Here is a 23,651-nt window from a genome sequence, read left to right as displayed (position 1 = left end):
GTAAGACAGGAACATAATCCCACTCTTAAAAAAAAAAAAATGAGATGACAAAAAAATATGTCACAGATGAAGGAGCAAGGTAAAAACCTACAAGACCAAATAGATGAAGAGGAAATAAGCAATCTACCTGAAAATGAATTCAGCGATGATAGTAAAGATGATCCAGACTCTCGGAAATAGAATGCAGGCACAGATTGAAGATACAAGAAATGTTTAACAAAGATCTAGAAGAAGTAAAGAACGAAGAAACAGAGGTGAACAACACAATAAATGAAATGAAAAATACACTAGAAGGAATCAGTAACAGAGTAACCGAGGCAGAAGAAAGAATAAGTGAGCTGGAGACAAAATGGTGGAAATAACTGCCGAGGATCAGAATAAAGAAAAAAGAATGAAAAGAATTGAAGACAATCTCAGAGACCTCTGGGAAACACAAAATGCACCAACATTTGAATTATATGGGTCCAGAAGAAGAAGAGAAAAAGAAAGAGTCTGAGAAAATATTTGAAGAGGTTATAGTCGAAAACTTCACTAACGTGAGAAAGGAAATAGTCACCCAAGTTCAGGAAGAAAAGGGAGTCCCATACAGGATAAACCCTAGGAAAAACACACCAAGACACATATTAATCATACTACCAAAAATCAAATTTAAAGAAAAAATATTAAATGCAGCAAGGGGAAAAAAAAAAAAGCATACAAGGGAAGCCCCATAAGGTTATCAATGGATTTTTCAGCAGAAACCCTGCAGGCCAGAAAGGAGTGGCAGTATATACTTAAAGTGATGAAAGAAAACCTACAACCAAGATTACTCTACCCAGCAAGGATCTCATTCAGTTTTGATGGAGAAATCAAAAGCTTTTCAGACCAGCAAAAGCTAAGAGAATTCAGCACCACCAAACCAGCTTTAGAACAAATGCTAAAGAAACTTCTCTAGGAGGGAAACACAAAAGAAGAAAAAGACCCACAAAAACAAAGCCAAACAATTAAGAAAATAGTAATAGAAACATACATATCGATAATAACCTTGAACATAAATGTATTAAATGCCTTAACCAAAAGACACAGAATGGCTGAATGGATACAAAAACAAGACCCATATATATGCTGTCTACAAGAGACCCACTTCAGACCTAGTGACACATACAACCTGAAAGTGAAGGAATGGAAAAAGTTATTCCATGCAAATGGAAATCAAAAGAAAGCTGGAGTAGCAATACTCATATTAGATAAAATAGACTTTAAAATAAAGACTGTTACAAGAGATAAGGGAGGACACTACATAATGATCAAAGGATCAATCCCAGAAGAAGATATGACAATTATAAATGTTTATGCACTCAACAGAGGAGCACCTCAATACATAAGGCAAATGCTAACAACCATGAAAGGAGAAATTGACAGTAACACAAAAATAGTAGGGGACATTAACACCCCACTTTCACCAATGGACAGATCATCCAAACAGAAAATAAATGAGGAAACACAAGCTTTATATGACACAATAAATCAGATAGATTTAATTGATATTTATAGAACATTCCACCCCAAAGTGGCAGAATATACTTTCTTCTCAAGTGTACATGGAACATTCTCCAGGATAGATCATAACTTGGGTCACAGATCAAGCCTCAGAAAATTTAAGAGAATTGAAATAGTATCAAGCATCATTTCTGACCACAACACTATGATATTGGAAATCAATTACAGGGAAAAAAAACTGAAAACAACACAAATACATGGAGGCTAAACAGTGCGCTATTAAATAACCAAGAGACCCCTGAAGAAATCAAACAAGAAATTAAAAAATACATAGACAAAGGACAATGAAAACATGATGACCCTAAACCTATGGGACACAGCAAAAGAGGTTCTAAGTGCAAAGTTCATAGCAATTCAATCTCACCTCAAGAAGCAAGAAACACCTCAAATAAACAATCTAACCCTACACTTAAAACAACTAGAGAAAGAAGAACAAAGAAAACCCAAAGTCAGTAGAAGGAAAGAAATCATAAAGATCAGAGCAGAAATAACTGAAATAGAAATGAAGAAAATAATAGCAAAGATCAATAAAAATAAAAGCTTGTTGTTTGAGAAGGTAAACAAAATTGATAAACCATTAGCCAGACTCATCAAGAAAAAAAGGGAGAGGATGAAATTCAATAAAATTAGAAATGAAAAAGGAAAAATCACAACTGACAGTGCAGAAATACAAAGGATTTAAGAGACTACTACAAATAACTATATGACAATAAAATGGACAACCTGGAAGAAATGGACAACTTCTTGGAAAATTAAAAATTTCCAAGACTGAACCAGGAAGAATTAGAAAACATAAACAGACCTATCACAAGTAATGAAATTGAAACTGTAATCAAAAATATTCCAACAAAAAAGAGTCCAGGATCAGATGGCTTCACAGGCAAATTCTATCAAACATTTAGAGCAGAGATAACACTGATCCTTCTCAAACTCCTCCAAAAATTGCAGAGTGAGAAACACTCCAAATTCATTCTATGAAGCCACAATCACCTTGATACCAAAACCAGAAAAAGAAATCAGAAGAAAAGAAAATTACAGACCAATATCACTGATGAACATAGATGCAAAAATCCTGAACAAAATACTAGCAAACAGAATCCAACAACACATTAAAAGGATCATACACCATGAACAAGTGGAATTTATCCCAGGGTTGCAAGGATTCTTCAATATACACAAACCAATCAATGTGATACACCACATTAACAAACTAAGGAAAGAAAACCATATGATCATCTCAATAGATGCAGAAAAATATTTTGACAAAATTCAACACCCATTTACGATAAAAATTCTCCAGAAAATGGGCATAGGGCATAGAGGGAGCCTAACTCATAATAAAGGCCATATACAACAAACCCAAAGCAAGCATCATACTCAATGGTGAAAAATTGAAAGGATTTCCACTAAGATCAGGAACAAGACAAGGATGTCCACTCCCGCCACTCATATTCAACGTAGTTTTTGAAGCCCTAGCCATGGCATTCAGAGAAGAAAAAGAAATAAAAGGAATCTAAATTGGAAAAGTAGAAGTAAAACTCTCACTGTTTGTAGATGACATGATACTATACATAGAGAATCCTAAAGATGCTACCAGAAAACTACTAGAGCTAATCAATGAATGTGGTAAGGTTGCAGGATACAAAATTAATGCACAGAAATCTCTGGCATTCCTATACACCAACAATGAAAAATCAGAAAGGGAAATTAAGGAAACACTCCCATTTACCATAGAAACATAAAGAATAAAATACCTATGAATAAACCTGCTGATGGAGGCAAAAGACTTGTACTCAGAAAACTATAAAACACTGATGAAAGAAATGAAAGATGACATAAACAGATGGAGAAATATACCATGTTCTTGGATTGGAAGAATCAATATTGTGAAAATGACTATACTACCCAAAGCAATCTACAGAATCAATGCAATCCCTATCAAACGACCAATGGCATTTTTCACAGAACTAGAACAAAAAATTTCACAATTTGCATGGAAACACAAAAAACCCCAAATAACCAAAGCAATCTTGGTAAAGAAAATGGAGTTGGAAGGAATCAGGCTCCCCGACTTGAAACTATATCACAAAGCTACAGTAATCAAGACAATATGGTACTGGCACAAAAACAGGAATATATATCAGTGGTACAGGATAGAAAGTGCAGAGAAAAACCCACACACATATGGGCATCTAATTTATGACAAAGGAGGCAAAAATATACAATGAAGAAAAGACAGCCTCTTCAATATGTGGTGCTGGGAAAACCGGACAGCTACATGTAAAAGAATGAAATTAGAACACTCCCTAACACCATACACAAAAATAAACTCCGAATGGATTAAAGACTTAAATGTAAGACCAGACACTATAAAACTCTTAGAGGAAAACATAGGATAAACACTCTATGACATAAACCAAGCAAGATCTTTTTTGATCCACCCCCTAGAGTAATGTAAATAAAAACAAAAATAAACAAATGGGACTTAATTAAACTTAAAAGCTTTTGCACAGCAAAGGAAACCATAAACAAGACAAAAAGACAACCCTCAGAATGGGAGAAAATATTTTCTAATGAAACAACAGACAAAGAATTAATCTCCAAAATATACAAACAGCACATGGAGCACAATATCAAAAAAACAAACAATGCAGTAAAAAATGGACAGAAGACCTAAGTAGCCATTTCACCAAAGAAGACAGACAGATGGCCAAGAGGCACATGAGAAGATGCTCAACATCACTAATCATTAGAGAAATGTAAATCAAAACCACAGTGAGGTATCTCCTCACACAGGTGAGAATGACCATTATCCAAAAATGTAGAAACAATAAATGCTGGAAAGGGTGTGGCGAAAAAGGAACCCTCCTGCACTGTTGGTGGGAATGTAAATTGATACAACCACTATGGAAAACAGTATGGAGGTTTCTTAAAAAACTGAAAATAGAACTACCATATGACCCAGCAGTCCCACTACTGGGCATATACACTTAGAAAACCATAATTCAAAAAGAGACAGGTACCACAATGTTCATTGCAGCACTATTTACAATAGCCAGGACATGGAACCAACCTAAATGTCCATTGACAGGTGAATGGATAAAGAAGATATGGAACATATATACAATGGAATATTACTCTGCCATAAAAAGAAACGAAATTGAGTTATTTGTATTGAGGTGGATGGACCTAGAGTCTGTCATACTGAGTGAAATAAGTCAGAAAGAGAAAAACAAATACCATATGCTAACGTATATATGTGGAATGTAAAAAAAAATAAAATAAAAGGTACTGATTAACCTAGTTGCAGGGTAGGAATAAAGATATAAACATAGAGAATGGACTTGAGGACACAGGGTGGGAGGGGGAAGCTGGGGCGAAGTGAGAGTAGCATCAACATTTATACACTACCAAATGTAAAACAGCTAGTGGGGAGCAGCACAGGGAGATCAGCTCGGTGCTTCGCGCTGATCTAGAGGGGTGGGATAGGGAGGATGGGTGGGAGGCTCAAGAGGGAGGGGAATGGGGACATATGTATGCATATGGCTGGTTCACTTTGTTTTCCAACAGAAACTAATACAGTATTGTGACACAATTATACTCCAATAAATATCTATTAAAAAATATAAAATAAAAACCATAGACATGATTAAAAGACAAAATACAGACTTAAAACTACTTCTCAAAAAAAGAGACATAATTCAGGCTTCTCTGGTGGCGCAGTGGTTGAGAGTCTGCCTGCTGATGCAGGTGACACGGGTTCGTGCCCCGGTCTGGGAAGATCCCACATGCCGCGGAGCAGCTGGGCCTGTGAGCCATGGATGCCGAGCCTGCGTGTCCTGAGCCTGTGCTCCACAACGGGAGAGGCCACAACAGTGATAGGCCCGCGTACCGCAAAAAAAAAAAAAAAAAAAAAAATTCAAAAATGAAAAGGCAGGCCATAAATTGACGAAAATATTTGCAAAATATGTATCTAACAAAAAATGGTTAGTATAAGCATATGAAAAGATGTTCAACATCATTTATCATTGGGGAAATTCAAACCAAAACTACAATGAGATATCATTTCATACCCATTAGGATGGTTGTTATCAATGAAACAGAAAATAACAAATGTTGGCAAGAATGTGGAGAAACTGGAATGCTTGTGCATTGCTTACGGGAGTGTAAAATGGTGCAGCTGCTATGCAAAACGTTATGGCAGTTCCTCTAAAATTTATAGAAGCACTTATGATTCAGCAGTTCCACTCTTAGATATATACTCAAAAGAATTGAAAGCAGGGACTTAAACAGGTATTTGTACACTCATGTTCATAGTGGCATTACTCACAATAACCAAAAGGTGGAAGCAACACAAGTGTCCATCAACCAATGAATGGATAAACAAAATGTGGCATATACATACAATGGTATATTACTCAGTCTTAAAAATAAATTCTGATACATGCTACAACATAGATAAACTTTGAAAACATTATGGTAATTGAAATAAGCCAGACAGAAGGACAACAATTATACGATTCTACTTATATGAGGTACCTAGAATAGGTAAATTCATAGAGAGAAAGTAGAATAGTGGTTACCATCGGCTTGAGGGAGTACTGGGGAACTATTGTTTAATCAGTACAGAGCTTCTGTTTGGGATGATGAAAAAGTTCTAAAGATAATGGTAATGATTGTACAACAATGTGAATGTACTAAGTGCATTATAAATTGTAAAAATGATAAATTTTATGTTATGTGTATGTTACTACAACTAAAAAAAAGCTTTATGGTAAATGAGAGAATCCAAATACAAAGGACCACATATTCTGTGATTCCATTTATATGAAATGTCCAGAATTGGCAAATACATAGATTTTTCATCCAGAAAGTATATTAGTGTTTGCCTGGGTCAGGGGGACATAGGGGCATTGGGAGGCAATACCTAAGGGGTGCATTTCTTGGGGAGATGAAAATGTTCTAAAATTGATTGTGCTGTTTTTTTGACATCTGTGGATACCCTAACAGCCCTTGAATTCTACACTTTAATGGGTGAATTGTGTGGTACATGAATTATATCTTTAAAAAGCTACTACAAAAATCAATCAATGTAATTCTTCATATTCAGAAAATAAATGAGTAAACCCATGGGGAAAAAAAAAAAAGCTTTTGCACAGCAAAGGAAACCACTGACAAAATGAAAAGACAACCTATGGAATGGGAGAAAATATATGCAAATAATGATAAGGGGTTAATATCCAAAATATATAAACAGCTCATACAACTCAACAGCAGAAAATAAGACAAAACAAACAAAAAACGACTAAAAAATGGTCAGAAGATCCAAATAGACATTTTTCTAAAGGAGACATACAAATCATCAACAGGGACATGAAAAGATGCTCAACGTTGCTAATCATCAAAGAAAGGCAAATAAAAACCACGATGAGGTATCACCTCACACCTGCCAGAATGGCTATCATCAAAAAGACCACAAATAACAAATGTTGGTGAGGCTTTGGAGAAAAGGGAAACCTGGTACACTGTTGGCAAGAATGTAAATTGCTGCAGCCACTGTGGAAAACAGTATGGTAGTTCCTCAAAAAACTAAAAGTAGAACTACCACATAATCCAGTGATTCCACTCCTAGGTATATAGCCAAAGAAAGCAAAAAAAAATTAATTTGAAAATATATATGCACCCCAATGTTCATGGCACCACTATTTACAATAACCAGTACACAGAAGCAACCTAAGTGTGCATCATCAGAAGAATGGATATTGATAATGAATGGATATTGATTATATATATTATATATATGTGATATATATACATACATATATATATATATCTCACAATGGACTACTTACTATTCAGGGACAAAAAAGAATGAAACTTTGCCACTTGCAATAACATGGATAAACTTGGAGGGTATTATGCTTAGTGAAATAAGTCAGTCAGAGAAAGGCACATGCTGTATGAAATTACTTATAAGTGAAATCTAAAAAGTTCAACAAACTATTGAATATCACAAAAAAAGAAGCAGACTCACAGATATAGAGAACAAACTAGTGGTTGCCAGTGGGGAGAGGAAATGATGGAGGGACAAGATAGGGATAGGGGGTTGAGAGGTACAAACTGCTATGTTTAAAATAAATAAGCTACAAGGATATATTGTACAGCACAGGGAATAGATTTTAGAATAACTATAAATGGAGCATAACCTTTAAAAATTATGTCACTGTTGCACACTTGAAACATATAATATTGTAAATTAACTATACCTCAACTTAAAAAAAAGAAAAAAAAGAAAAAAAAATTTATAACGAAAATAATATAAAATTATGCAGAAATGTCAAGGTTAAAAAACTTATACCAAGCTTCATTTCAAAATGGAAACACTGGGTATTATTAACCACTCTGTAAAATATTTAATAGAAGCCCTATAAATAAAAGAAAGAAAATTGAAAATCAATACAGACGAAAAACAACATCCCAAAACACTTCATTAAATTCAGCAAGAAATTCATCAATTTTGATTTCTGCTTGGCAATCCAAATTGCTTTAGCCTTCTAACTGTCTTCAGAATTTGTCACAACACTAAAAGAAAATGTTCTCTGAATACAGAAGGATGCCATATTAGAGTGTAAAAAAATAAACATTTTAGCTTTAGCTTCACAGTGTTGGTCATAGATCTTGCACAATCCAATATTACTTTAAGAAACACTGTTATCTTCATAAATTGCATATTGTAACAGGTTATTCAGATTAAAATGATCTATGAAGGCAGAATATGGATCCATCTTCAAGAATGAGGATCCATGAGGACCCAGTGAAGATGACATAAATAATGCATTTCAGGGAGCTATCTTTTTTGCCTCCTCTTTTTACCTTTCTCCCTACTCTGCCTTCACAGTTTTCTCTGGCATAAGATGTAATTCTAATAACCTGGAAAAATGAACCTAAGGAAATAAGCATTTTATCTATTTCTAATAAGCACTGGCTATACAATATTTATATACATACAAATACATGGACATATCAGCATATACATATAAAACATACAACCACTCACCATATATGCTCAGATCAGCTATTTGAGAAAGGGTAATTAACATTTATATTTACTACAATGGACTAGACACTGTCACAAGCATTTTTACATTCATTTAATTTAAAAGCTTAAAAAAATAACTATGAACATAGATAATTTTTTCTATATTTACAGGTGGTGCAACTGAAGCACAGAGATAAAATAAGTGGTTAAAGGTAGAAAGATGAGAACTCCAAATAATGTACTTAAGATAGCACTGGGATTCCACAATTTTAGCTAAATGGAATGAGAGTGATGTGGAGAAGAATACATTCTCTTCTCTTTTTCTCTCTTATCTCCAGCCTAAGCACTTGACAAAAGAAAAACTACAAATGAGACAAAACCATTGTCAGTTAATTTTTAGGGCATTATGGTATTTTGAAACTGACAATATAATCCCCCCAGTAGAAAAGTTATCAGAACAAAACACTTATCTTTGACTTTCACCTTCCTTCTAAAGAATATAAATTAGTTTTCTACTCATTAAAATTGTGCTAAAAAAATACTATTCCTGCTCTGCAAATAGGTTCATCTGTACCATTTTTCTAGATTCCACATTTATGCATTAATATACAATATTTGTTTTTCTCTTGCATTAATGTATGATATTTGTAACTTCCATCCACGTTTCTACAAATGACCCAATTTTGTTCCTTTTAATGGCTGAGTAATATTCCATTGTATACATGTACCACATTTTCTTTATCCATTCCTCTGTTGATGGACATTTAGGTTGCTTCCATGCCCTGGCTATTGTAAATAATGCTGCAATGAACATTGGGGTGCATGTGAATTTTTGAATTATGGTTTTCTCAGGGTATATGCCCAGTAGTGGGATTACTGGGTCATATGGTAGTTCTATTTTTAGTTTTTTAAGGAACCTATTTTCAAGGCAGGAATAGAGATGCAGACTTAGGGAATGGACATGTGGACACAGGGTGGAGGGGGGTTGGGATGAATTGGGAGATTGGGATTGACATATATGCACTACTACATGTAAAATAGGTAGCTAGTGGGAACCTGCTGTATAAAACAGGGAGCTCAGCTCGGTGCTCTGTGGGGACCTAGATGGGTGGGATGGGGATGCGGTGGGAGGGAGGTCCAAGAGGGAGGGCATATATGTATACATATAGCTGATTCACTTTGTTGTACAGCAGAAACTAACACAACAGTGTAAAGCAACTATACCCCTATATATATATATTACTAATTCCAAAACATTCTGTAGGCTTCTATGAGAGTCATGCCCTGTTGTCAAATGAGTGAGTCAAAAATGTTTATTGAATGAGTGAATAAATGAACTGATTATGTTACTTCAGAAGTTCCTCTCTTCTAGACTTACTAGAAGACACTGTTATCTTATTTCCAATAATATAGCTGCAAAAGTAAATGGCATTGACATTGATGGAAGCCACTAAAAAGAACTAGTATAAATCTTTAGTAGTTTTCAATTTCAAAAGTGTGCACTGATCAATGAAGCAGAAAATATGTAAATCTTAGGGGAAAATGAACCAGTCACTCTCTACTAAATGGAACTGGTATTTATTGCTGGAAAATGGAGTAAAATATATAAATATTTATAAAATTCTAAGAATAACCTAATACCTAAGTACTTTAAAGTGCTATTTTATCATAAGGCAAAATGAGGGGGAAAGGAAGCATTTCATTTTGTTTTTTCCTGCAAAATCCTCAATTCACACTGAAAGGATATTCTTGACATTCTACTTCGTTTTCTGAAGCCTGGCTGAAGTCCAGTGAACAGTGGTTTTAGTAACTCCATACTAATCAAATGTTAAGACAAATCAAACTTCTTGAGGCATAGTGTTCTGTAGCTTTGTAACTTTATATGAGAAACATCTGCTTTCAGCTCTTATCAGGGAGGTTAAAGATGGAGATTCAAGTCTGAAAGAGGTCCTTATCAAGTTTACAAAATGCTAGCATATCAGTTGTGCAAAGCCCAAGTGGTCTTCACCAAGATGTCTGAATCCAAAGAGTTTGTCTGATTCTCAATTTCCCTGCGATATTAACAAGTTCACTCAAAACTGAACTCTGATCACCTTATACATAAACCTTTCCATCATGGATATTTAACATCTACTTATATAAATTAAGTGGGATACATGATCTTAATGGTTTTTCTAGCCCTTTATTGGTATTGTATTTATGGAGGTTTTGAGCTTGTAAAGTCAACAAAGTGCTTCCACTGGTCTTTGAGATTTTCAGAACTCAAGGTGTTCAGCAATTTTCAAATTTTATTCATGCCAAGAGTGCCCCCAAATACAGTCAATTTATTTTCAAGAGTGGATAGAATGAACCTGATAACTCTGGCTTCTCTGTACGTTTAATTTCTGTTTTAGAATTTAAAAGCTCAGCAGACATCTCTATATTCCTTTGAGGTTGCCATATTTGGTTTCCCTTTGACTCTATAGTGGAGGTTGTATGCATCCTCTGACTCCAAGTCTTTCCTGCCCAGGGAAAAGATGCTAGTTCCCATCAAAGTTTGTCCTGATGCCTATCTTCATACTTGCTACCTGGTATCCAGTTCCCATAATCTTTGTGTCCAGTCCCAAGGTCTTGCATTCCCTAAGAGTAAGCCTGGATTTCTGTTCCTTCCTACTTTGCTGGACTCAGCTCTTCCACCTGGACTTACAATACTTGTATTCCCTTGCCAATATGAACTTTGTGTTGTTGGTTTTTAGATCTCAACATCAGATTCCATGATCTAACAAAATTCTGGTCCTGGCATGTCCTGGTTGCCCCATCCTGTCTTTCTTCTCTTTCTTCCCAACCCAAGCCTGACACTGATACTCAGCGTTTAACTCTACAAACATTTGTAAACCAGGTTTGGAGTTTGTGATGGGAATGCCTCTCTACTCCCACCCCAGGAGAGGAAAGTATTTTATTACTAACATGCTTTAGAGTTGTCTGGCCAAGGTGATTTTAAAAAATATCAACTTTTATTGTTTCATTCTTTTAAAATTATACTCCTTATTGCCTGCACTTGGGATCACTGATCCCACTGTTTCCTTGGTACACTACTTCTCCATAAGAGAAATTAAGGGAGAAGATGCTAGCTAGTTTCTGACAAAAAGGGAGTATGGCAAATGGAAGAGTCCCTAACTTTTAAAGATGCAGCTTCTCAGAACTCTGAACTATTTGCGACTCAAGAGATGGGAGTGGAATTGGGTTATGTTGTCATAATGTTTTCCTTATCATTTGATAGTACAACTATAGTTACTGATCACGTAAAATAGTTTTGAAACAGTTTCCACTTTTGCTATTATTTGATCTTTGTCTAGATCTTTTTCCACAGCCTAAAACTTGTGGGAAAATTGGAGATTTTTAGAATCAGACAAGTGTCGGTTCAAATTCTGATTCAATAGCAATATTATCTGGATTATTTAACTTCTCTGAAATTTAGATTACTTATCTGAAAATGGAGATAATGTAACAAGTCCACATGTTAGTCATGGAGTATTAAATGAGATCATATTTTATTCTTTTCTAATAAGCACTGAGTACACTTTATTTATGTACATACAAAAACATACAAAATAATCACATAATACATACACACTCCCATATGTCCAAATGTACCTATCTGAGAAAAAAATGACAACTAACATGTCCATTTACTACTATACACCAGGTGCTAATCTTAACTTTACAGTTTATAGAACGGGAGGGAAATTAAGAAAGTGTTAAAGGTGAAAAGGTGAGCGCTATAAGGAGTGTATTTAAGACAGCACTGGGAAACTGCAGCCTTGGCTGAATGCAATAAGAGGAGCATGGAGAAAGATTCATCGTCCTCTTTACTTCTCCTCTATTTCAAACTAAAGGGCTTGGCAAAGACAAAAATATAAAATGAGGCAAAACTCACATTATGTTGCTTCAACATCCAATACTATTATTACTACATTTAGTTCTTATTTATTATTATCTATATACAATTGACTTAAATAGTTAGAGTTACTTGTTCTTTATTTTATTTATTCTCTACCTCCTATAAAACCTGAGGAGCAAAATATTATATAATATATTATGTTGACTATTTGCTGAATATTTGCTTTTCTAATTATGAGATCAAAATTATAATCCATGCTTCCTTCAATTTATCTTGTTCTTATTTAGCAGTCATACACCTGTAACATCTTGCCAGTCAAGCATTTTTAAAGACTAATTTTCTCAATGCTTGCAATATGCACAGTAAAATATACAGCATCTTCCTTAACCTCCTACTTTATAGGAAGCTTGATTATTTTAGCAGAACCTTCTTATTATGGCCTAATTTTGTTAAATTCTGTCATTATAATTCATCACTGCATCATATCCCTTATGATAGGAAAACATGAGATAAGATGATCAAGAGAAGGGTAACAAATAAATTTAGAGACTGGAGTCTTGTTGCATGTAACAGACTTTGAATGCCCCCTGTGAGGCCCTCTCTCTAGTTCTCTAGTTCTTTTTTCTTAACATTCAGCTTTACTTGGTTTCCTTTCACTTTTCTAACATAAAACAAAAGTGAGTTATCCCTTATTTATCTCTGTGGTATAATTATTCCACCAAAAATTCTACACATACTTTAAATCCAACAAAATACTTATGAATTTTATAAAATCAGCAGATTTATAATCCTTAAAAAAATTCTGTCATCTTTGGGATTTTTTCAATAGCAATTAAAATTTTAGCAAATAGTTATTGGTATAAAATAGCACTCTGTAAAATATTCTAGAAAATAAGCTGGAAAGATTACAATAATTAGAAACCTTAAATTAGGCTGGTCAGATCGAGAATTTCTAAATTATATACCTCTAATGTAGTTATCATAATGTATTGATACTTCATTTTATCCTAAACAAGGGTAATATTCTCTTTATTTGTCCTTCCGTCTCTCTGGCCATATCATTAATCTGGCTTCAGCACATATTGTGTTTCCCGGTCTGGATCCCCCAGATTCAACCTCCATAAGCCTGAGTAAACATCAAAGCCACCATATACACCTATCATACCAGATACATATACACACTAGTATTGGAGATACATTAAAAATACCTGGCTCTGTTGATGGTTTCCTTTGCTGTGCAAAATATTTTAAGTTTAATCAGGTTCCATTTGTTTATTTTTTGCTTTTGTTAACATTAGGAGATAGAGCCCCAAAAATATTGCTGAAATTTCTGTCAAAGAATGTTCTGCCTATGTTTTCCTCTAGGAGTTTTATAGTATCCAGCCTTACATTTAGGTCCTTAATCCATTTTGAGTTAATTTTTGTATATGGTGTTAGAGAATGTTCTAATTTCATTCTTTTACAAGTAACTGTCCATTTTTCCCAGCACGACTTATTGAAGAGAATATATTTTCTCCATTGTATATCCTTGCTTCCTCTGTCACAGATTAATTGACTAAAACTGTGTGAATTTACTTCGGGGTTCTCTGTTATGTTCCACTGATCTATGTGTCTGTTTTTGTGCCAGTACCATATGGTTTTGATGACTGTAGCTTTGTAGTATAGTCTGAAGTCAGCTATGGAGTTGTTTCTTCTAGCTCCATTTTTCTTTCTCAAGATTGTTTTGGCTATTTGTGGTCTTTTGTGTTTCCACATAAATTTTAAAATTATTTGTTCTAGTTCTGTAAAAAATGTCATTGGTGTTTTGATAGGGATTGCATTAAATCTATAGATTGCCTGATGTAGTATGGTCCTTTTAACAATATTGATTCTTCCAATCCAATAACACAGTATATCTTTCCATCTGTTTGTGTCATCCTCAATTTCTTTCATCTGTGTCTTATAGTTTTCCGAGTACAGGACTTTTACCTCCTTAGGTAGGTTTATTCCTAGGTATTTTATTCTTTTTGATGCGATGGTAAATGGAAGTTTCTTTAATTTCTCTTTCTGATATTTTGTTGTTAGTGTATAGCAATGCAACAGATTTCTGTATATTAACTTTGTATCCTGTAACTTTACCAAATTCATTGATGAGCTCTAGTAGTTTTCTGGTGACATCTTTAGGTTTTTTATTTATAGTATCATGACATCTGCAAACAGTGACAGTTTTGCTTCTTCTTTTCCAATTTGGATTCTTTTTATTTTCTTTTCTTCTTATGATTGTCATGTCTAGGACTTCCCAAACTATGTTGAATAAAAGTGGTGAGAGTGAACATCTTTGTCTTGTTCCTGATCTTAGAGGAAATGCTTTCATCTTTTCACCATTGAGTATAATGTACGACGTTAGTTGTTGGGTTTTCATATATGGCCTTTTTCATGTTAAGGTATGTTCTCTCCATGCCAATCTTCTGAACACAGAAGATATTTGCAAATGATATGACCAATAAGGGGTTAAAATCCAACACATATAAACAGCTTATAAAACTCAACATCAAAAACACAAACAACCTGATTAAAAATGGGCAGAAGAACTGAATAGACATTTTCCCAAAGAGGAAATGCAGATGACCAACAGGCACATGAAAAGATGCTCAATATTGCTAATCATAAGAGAAATGCAAATCAAACCCACAACAAGATATCACCTCACACAGGTCAGAATGGCTATCATCAAAAAGAAAACAAATAACAAATGTTAGCAAGGATGTGAAGAAAAGGGAACCCTCTTACACTGTTGGTGGGAAAGTAAATTGGTGCAGCCACTGTGCGGGTAAATTGGTGCAGCAGTAACCAGTTTTGAGGTTGCTCAAAAAACAAAATACAGAACTACAAAATGATCCAGCAATTCCACACCTGGGTATATATCATAAAGAAACAAAAAGAGTAATTCAAAAAGATTCTTGCACCCCAAAGTTGCTAGCAACATTATTTACAATTGCCAAGGAATGGAAGCAACCTAAGCGTCCATCAACAGATGAATGGATAAAGATGTGGTATATGTAGACAACAGAATACTACTCAGCCATAAAAAGAATGAAATTTTGCCATTTGTAGCAACATGGATGGACTTAGAGAGCATTATGCTAAGTGAAATAAGTCAGACAGAGAAAGACAAATACTGTATGATATCACTTACATATGGAATCTAAAAAATACAACAAACTAGTGAATAAAACAAAAAAGAAGCAGACATCACATATATAGAGAACAAACTAGTTGTTACCAATGGGGAGAGTGAACAGAGGAGCGGCAAAATTGGGATGGGGTAAAAAAAGGGGTACTGTGGTACTGTATAAAATCATATGTATGAAACTTTTGAAAACTGTAAAGCGCTATAGGATTTAAAGGATCGTACATTCAATTAAAAAAACAAATTAAAAAAACACACCTGGCTCTGGTATCGTTTTACCTTATAATTTATTGCTAAAATTTCATAAGAAAGTTCAGTTTAAGAGAATCTGTGAACCTAACTGTTTTGTTTACTTTTCAATATATATATGAAATATGGAAAGCAGAGTCTTGAGTACCTGAGAATGAGTAGATCCATTCTGTAATTTAAAACATGCTGATAATTATTTATAACTATATGAACCTTATCAGTTTAATAAAGTATAGGAAAATTTGAAGTCATTCAGTATATTCCCACAGATTTTCTTTTTCTGTGAGGTGTCCTAGCTTATCTCCAGGGAAGGAAGACTTGACGTCTGTAAAATGAACTGTATTTTTAAAACTTGAAATTGTTTTTGTACCCTCAGAAGATATCACATTTTTTCTTTTCTCAAAGCCAAATTGATACTTATATTTAAATCAGGGATTTCCATGTTTTGCCAGAAAAGAATCTATTTTTCATGCTCATTTAGTTGCACAGACTTAGAGCCACAAAAACATATGACTACTTTAGCTGAAGGAAACTAACACTGCAAATCAATGATTTAGAAGGAAGTGATTGTGGTTGCAGAGCTTGGTGCAATAGTGCCCAAAGTCTGGAGAATTCTCTGGTGGTCCAGTGGTTAAGACTCCATGCTATCACTGTCATGCAGGTTCAATCCCTGGTCAGGGAACTATGATCCCACAAGCAGGGTGGCCAAAAAAAATAGTGCCCAAAGTCTGAAGGAAAAAGAGTGCTGGAAATTCAGGACAATCTGCTCTCTCTTCTGGAATTGACAGTGATAGACTCATCATGTCTCTGGTTTAGGACCAGACATTTGGCTGCCTATGCCATAAATTACATAAAAATAAACTATAAGGAAGTTAAATATAATTTATAAAAACTCTTATTTTGTATAACAAAGCAAATCCTCATACATATGTCACACTGAGGGTTTACCACTCAGAAGAGGCTTTCTAAAATATTTAACACTGGTTGTATATCATACATAATGGAACTAGTGAACATCTTTCCATAAAGGAGATACACCTAAATGAAAACACCCTCTGGATCATAATATGAAACTAAAATGTGAAACAGATTCTTTCTGAATCTGTTTATGTGTAGATCATACTATGAAAGAAGTAGAAGTCTAGATGATTAGTAAAGAAGAAAAAAAAATCCAAAATTCACTAGTTTGTTTGTACTAAAAGTAATTGCTGTCCTCCATATTAAAAACAAAAAGCCATGAACCCTGACATTTTGCAATCCATGTGAAATTTTATGTAAAGTTACAGTTATTCAATACATAGACATGAAGCTGAATCACTCAAAATATTACTATAATTTTAATAAGAAATTAATAAGGAGTTTGCCAAATTAGACTAACATATGATGACTTGTATACATTTTCAAAACTCTTCCATTAAGTAGCTTGGAAAATTAAGGTGCTTACAACTAAAAACCATTGGTTATTTGGATAATAGCTAGAATATTTACATGTATTCTTTCAGAATTAGAGGGACCTCAATTAATTGACAGTGAAGAGCAAAATACCGATTAACCATGATTTAACTCACAATGCAATGCATGTTTTAACATAAATTGCTGTTTCCTTTTAACTGCCAATATAAAACTTTTACTTTATATCATAATCCTACTCTTTAGGAAAAACTAATTATATGGTTAAAAGTTGCCTAGATTTCAGCAAGTTTATTTATTTATTTTTGATAATAATGAATTTAGAGTACTAGTTCTATAGAATTTTTCCTTACTGAGCAATATCATGATTCACAGTTAGTTTATCAATAGTATAAATCAACTCATAATGAAAGTTTACTCATAGAGCAGAAATACTTATATTCTGTATAAATACTGATATTTCTAAATTAAAATTATCCACAATTTACTATCAAGTTTCAAAAGAGAAATAGATTGTATGCTTGTAATTTAATGAAGATGACAATTTACTACTAAAAAGTATTTATATATAAGTAACTAAACCCCATTACCTTATAAATATCCAAAAATCCACATTGGTGGTCAAATCTTGTGTACAGTTCATTCAGCATGCTGATTACTTGCATGGGGGTACACTGGGCACATATGGCTGTGAAGCCAACAATGTCTGAAAAGAGCATGGTGACATCATCAAACTTTCTGGCTTGCACTTGCTGCCCTTGCCACAATTGCTGGGCTACATCACCAGGGAAAATAGAATATAGAAGATCCACTGTTTTTTTTTTCTCTTCTTCTAGGGCCTGGTGAGTTCTTTCTAAAGTTGCTTTTAATTTATCCATCCTCTTCTTCAAGCCATCTTGGGCCTTTGCCTGCTCACCAACCAAAATTACATCTCGGGTAGCATCATGGATAGGGATGTCCGAGAGATGCAGCCCTCGTCCCATGAGTTCATCCAACTTGTCCACACATGGAGAACCCAAGAATAAAATAGAATTTGATTCTGAGACATGGATCATTTGTCCTTTAACTTCCATCACCTGCAAAATTAACACAGAATTTTGATCAGCACTATTCATATAGTAGGTTCACAAAAATTAATTTATTGTCTGATGGAGAGGAAGAATAAGAAATTAGCTCTATTGAATTTCTGCATCCATACAGGCAAATTTAAATGTGATTTATGGCCAATATAAGTTATGATTCTAAATAGAAACATTTGTTATTGTTTCCCACTTGGTCACTTTCTTAACACAATGGAAAGGAAGGAAGATCAATGAGAAATGAAACAGCAAAACATTTTCAGTCAAAATGAAATTGCACCCAGGTACATCATGAAACTGGTTCATGAGCCAGTTCAAAAACTTTCAACCTGCTTAGTAATAGTAGAATTAGGATAAATCCATCTGTCAATATAACTGCCTTTAACTGTCATTAAAATAATACTCAGAAAATAAGTTCAGGAGACTAAATGAATACAAATAATTGTTTAGCCTTATGTAAGTCATTTTTCACCAGCTGTAGTCCTATGAAAATATATTAGATTTTGCACTGACTAGATTAGTTGACAATTCATTTGTTCTTAAAAATAAAAAATTATGCTAGATGTCATTAAGCCAGCCAGTATTACCAGAAAATAACAATCAACTAGCATGTTCAATATAAGCTAAAAATAGCCCTCCAAGTTGGGACAGTATTAAAGGAATTCAGTTAATAAGATAAAGAATCTGAAGATGTAGTAATTTAAATCTATCCCTCCTTTCTGTACTATTTGACTGGAGAATTTGAGAACTGATGTTTAATGAAAAATTTCATGAACACTGGTTTATGCTATTTTAGCTTGGTTCCCCAAGGAACACTCAGAGGGGATAAGCATCAGTAGGGAAGGAAGGAAGACTTAGGATATGGTTATGCAAATATAGTTATTTGGGTTAGGATAAGATATTTCAGCACATCTGGAGAGGAAGCTAGTTGTAATTACCTGGAGAGAACAGCCTATAAGTAGACCAACTGAGACTGTGCAACAGTTTTATCTATGTCACTTTCCCCAACTACATGGAATGTGTTCAATACATTTATTTTCTTTTGTTCTTCATAGCATGATGTAGTTAGGCTAGTTGATGAAATTGGAGGCATAGAACAAATATGGGGTAAAACTAAAGAGATTTGGATTTGTAAGCCTGCAAATGTTTTACTTTGTTCCCCCTGCACCATTTACCAAGATCTAGTCTACATAAGGAAATAAAATTGAATCCTTGCTTCATGTTATATCTTTAATGAAATGAAATATTCACTTTTTTATATAAAGATTCTGCAAGTGTTCAGTATTTCAGCACTTTTTACATAATAATCTCATTTATTCATTGAAGTGTTTATTGAGTGTTTGCTATTTACTAGTACTTCTCTGGATGATAAACATAAAAAGATAAAACAAGTTTCCTCTTTTCAAAGTTAGCACAGTATGGAAGGGAGAGCCAAATCTATATAGCCCATAGAATAGAATGAAGAAGACCCTTCAATTCCCAATTTAAGGTGGGCTCTCAAAAGACTACAGGCTATAGTTTGAATACAAAGAAAGTAATTATCCTGAAAAGTATTTCCAGATTATTACATATATGCCTGATATGCTTTTTTGGGGGAGGGGTTTGTTAGTGATATATACTTGTTAGAATATTAAAGGTGTAATAAAGAAGATACACATAATGTATAACCTCATAGTTTAACAATTAGTACTTTAATTTTTTTTCTTATGATTTAAGGCAAACCTCTGATATTCATAGATTTAGACCTCCATCTGGTCTCTCCCTTTTTTCTTGGATTTCTTTCTAATTATTTTCTTTTCCTTCTACATCTTACTTTCTTCTCTCTTCTCCTCTTTGTTCTTTGACCTTACTTTTTTTTTTTTTCCCAATATGCTATCTTCATTCAGTCTTTATCTCTCCTGCTTGTCTGGTTTTCTTTCTCATCACTGGTTTCTTTCATCTTCCTCACTGGTGTTTCCTTTTTCTTTTTCTTTCTCTTTTTTCCCTATGTATTAATCTCCACATTTACCATCGCAAATGGACCTTTTCCTTTTCCACCTTTGCTTTCACCTCCCTTTTTATTTTAAATATGAAATCAGTATATGTATACAGGCATAAACAATATTATACATTATTTGCTATGTGTAATAAATAAGAGTGTTTTTCTTTAACTTACAAAGAAGCTGAATGCAATATGTTATATTCCACCTCAAAAAAACAAAACATATTCTTGATTTATATATGGCATTAGTTCATTTTTTGAAGTCTCTGAATCAGTAGAGCCTGAGAGAATAAAATAATCGATTACTTCTTACATAACAGAAAAAAAAATTCATGAAAGAGAAACCACAATATACACAGTATATAACTTAATTTTAGAATATTTTTCATCAGTGAATTTTTTCCTTATTTATAATTGGGCAAATATCACTGGAGCATTTATTATAATTATAAATTCAGATATTCACCATGATTGCATTTATTGATTTAGTAGTATGCACAACTATTATAGGAACTACATATTTTTATGTGGAGGAGACAAATTTGTGAACAACTACATTAAATTAAAACATCCCCTTAAGGTTTTATTGCATTCTAAATTATATTAAAGGGCTTCCCTGGTGGTGCATTGGTTGAGAGTCCACCTGCCGATGCGGGGGACACGGGTTCGTGCCCTGGTCCGGGAGGATCCCATATGCCACGGAGCGGCTGGGCCCATGGGCCATGGCTGCTGGGCCTGCACGTCCGGAGCCTGTGCTCCACAGCGGGAGAGACCGCAGTGGTGAGAGGCCCGCGTACCACACACACACAAAAAAATTATATTAAAGTTTTAATAAAATAGCATAAGGCATAATGAAAATAAACTGTCTTTAAATCTATCAGATTTCATAAATTGGTAAGCATAATACAGGGGAATGGGCTAAAAATTAGAATGGAGCTGACAGAGAATAGAATCAGCGAGGATAGTTCCATAGAATTTACTCAATCTGAACAAGGAAAATAGACTGAAAAAAATAAACAGAGCTTCAGGGACCTGTAGCAAAATAACAAAAAATCCAATATTCATATCATGGGAGTCCTAGAAGCATTTGAAGTAATAATGGCTGAAAGTGTCTCAAATCTGATAGAAGATATAAATGCTCAGAATCAACAAGCTATGTGAATATCTAGTAGGATAAAACCAAAGAAATCAATCTCAAGACATATTATAATTAAATTTTGAAAACTAAATTCAAAGAAAATATCTTGAAAACAGTCACAGAGAAAAGATGTACTACTTGTAGAGAACACTAATTTGAATGGCAGTTGATTTCTCATCTGAAACTATGGAGGTCAAAAGAAAGCAGTACATTTTTTTAGATACTGAAAGAAAAGAAGTGTCAATTGCGAATTCTATGTCTGGGGTAACTACTCTTGAAAAATGAAGGGGGAATAAAGACATTGTCAATTGAAGGAAAGCTAAAAGTCTTTGTCCTAACAGAACAGCTAAAGAAAGATCTTAAAATTGAATGAAATAAGAGAAATAATGTTCTAAGGAGAATCAGGAAGGGAGAAAAGAAAAGGATGGAAAGACTAAAAATACTGGTAAATACAATATTATCCTTCTCCTCATAAGCTGTCTAAATCACATGTGATGATTGCAACAAAAATTATAACACTAATGATTCTCATTACAAGTGCCCTCCTTATAAGAGAAAAGCAGAGGGAGATTATACACACACACACACACACACACACGCACAAAGACAGTGTGAAAAAGACAAATATTGGAGTGATGCAATCACAAACCAAGAAATACCAAGGCATGCCAGTAGGCACCAGAAGCTAGAAAGGTCAAGAAACCTATTCTCCTCCAGATCCTGTGGAAAGAGCAAGGAGCTATCCACACTTTGATTTTAGATTCTGACCTCTAGGGCTGTGAAAGAATAAATTTCTGTTGTCTTACACTACCCAGTTTGTGGTTATTTGTTACAGTAGCCACAGGAAACTGATACAGATCAGAACAACAAACTCAACAAATAAGATCTAATTGAGAGATATAGGGTGATCCACCCAACAGCAGAAGAATACATGTTTTTCAAAGAACCTGTGTAACATACACTAAGATTGACCATATTGTAGGCCATGAAAAAAACACCACAACAAATTTTTAAAATTCAAATTATATGGAATATGTTCTCTGACCACATGGAATAAAACTAGAAATAAAGACATATTCATAATAGCCAAACATTGGAAACAATCCAGACGTATTTCAGTGGGTGAATGGTTAAACCAAACATGAGACACTATTCAGCAATATAAAGAAATTATCTATTGATATAGGCAAAATATTAGGTAAACTTGTAGGGAATTATGATAAATGAAAAATTGCTGGGGGAGGAACCAAGATGGCAGAGTAGAAGAATGTGCTCTCACTCCCTCTTGCGAGAACACCAGAATCAAAACTAGCTGCTGGACAATCATCGACAGGAAGACACTGGAACTTACACACAAAGATACCCCACATCCAAAGACAAAGGAGAAGCCACAATGAGATGGTAAGAGGGGCACAATCACAGTAAAATCAAATCCCATAACTGCTGGGTGGATGACTCACAGACTGGAGAACACTTATACCACAGAACTCCACCCACTGGAGTGAAGGTTCTGAGACCCACGTTAGGCTTCCCAACCTGGGGGTCTGGCAATGGGAGGAAGAATTCCTAGAGAATCAGACTTTGAAGTCTAGTGGGAATTGATAGCAGGACTTCGAAAGGACTGGGGGAAACAGAGACTCCACTCTTGGAGGTCACACACAAAGTAGTGTGCGCATCGGGACCCAGGGGAAGGAGCAGTTACCCCAGGGGAGACTGAACCAGACCTACCTGCTAGTGGTGGAGGGTCTCCTGCAGAGGTGGGAAGTGGCTGTGGCTCACCGTGGGGATATGTACACTGGAAGCAGAAGTTCTGGGAAGTACTCCTTGGCGTGAGCCCTCCCAGAGTCTGTCATTAGCCCCACCAAAGAGGCAGGTAGGCTTCAGTGTTGGGTTGCTCAGGCAAAACAACCAACAGGGAGGGAACCCAGCCCCACCTATCAACATTCAAGTGGATTAAAGTTTTAATGAGCTCTGCCCAACAGAGCAAGAGTCAGCTCCACCCACAACCAGTCCCTCCTATCAGGAAACTTACACAAGTCTCTTAGATAGCCTCATCCATCAGAGGGTAGATAGCAGAAGCAAGAAGAACTACAATCCTGCAGCCTGTGGAACAAAAAACACATTCACAGAAAGATAGACAAGATGAAAAGGCAGAGGGCTATGTACC

At 34.7% G+C, this 23,651-nt stretch overlaps 1 protein-coding gene across 1 annotated transcript in view; it reads right to left on the bottom strand.

Annotated features, from left to right (window-relative positions):
• The window catches only part of GUCY1A2 (guanylate cyclase 1 soluble subunit alpha 2), a 434,531-nt gene that overhangs the window by 203,679 nt on the left and 207,201 nt on the right, over positions 1-23,651 (bottom strand). Inside the window, exon 5 of the mRNA XM_030836049.2 lies at positions 17,877-18,362. Coding sequence (XP_030691909.1) covers positions 17,877-18,362 — 486 coding nt within the window. The remainder of the gene's footprint in view (positions 1-17,876; positions 18,363-23,651) is intronic.

The sequence above is a fragment of the Globicephala melas genome, chromosome 8, assembly GCF_963455315.2.
Source record: "Globicephala melas chromosome 8, mGloMel1.2, whole genome shotgun sequence".
Taxonomy (NCBI): domain Eukaryota; kingdom Metazoa; phylum Chordata; class Mammalia; order Artiodactyla; family Delphinidae; genus Globicephala; species Globicephala melas.
Note: the sequence above shows the minus strand (reverse complement) of the source record. Positions and strands in the feature narration are given on the sequence as shown.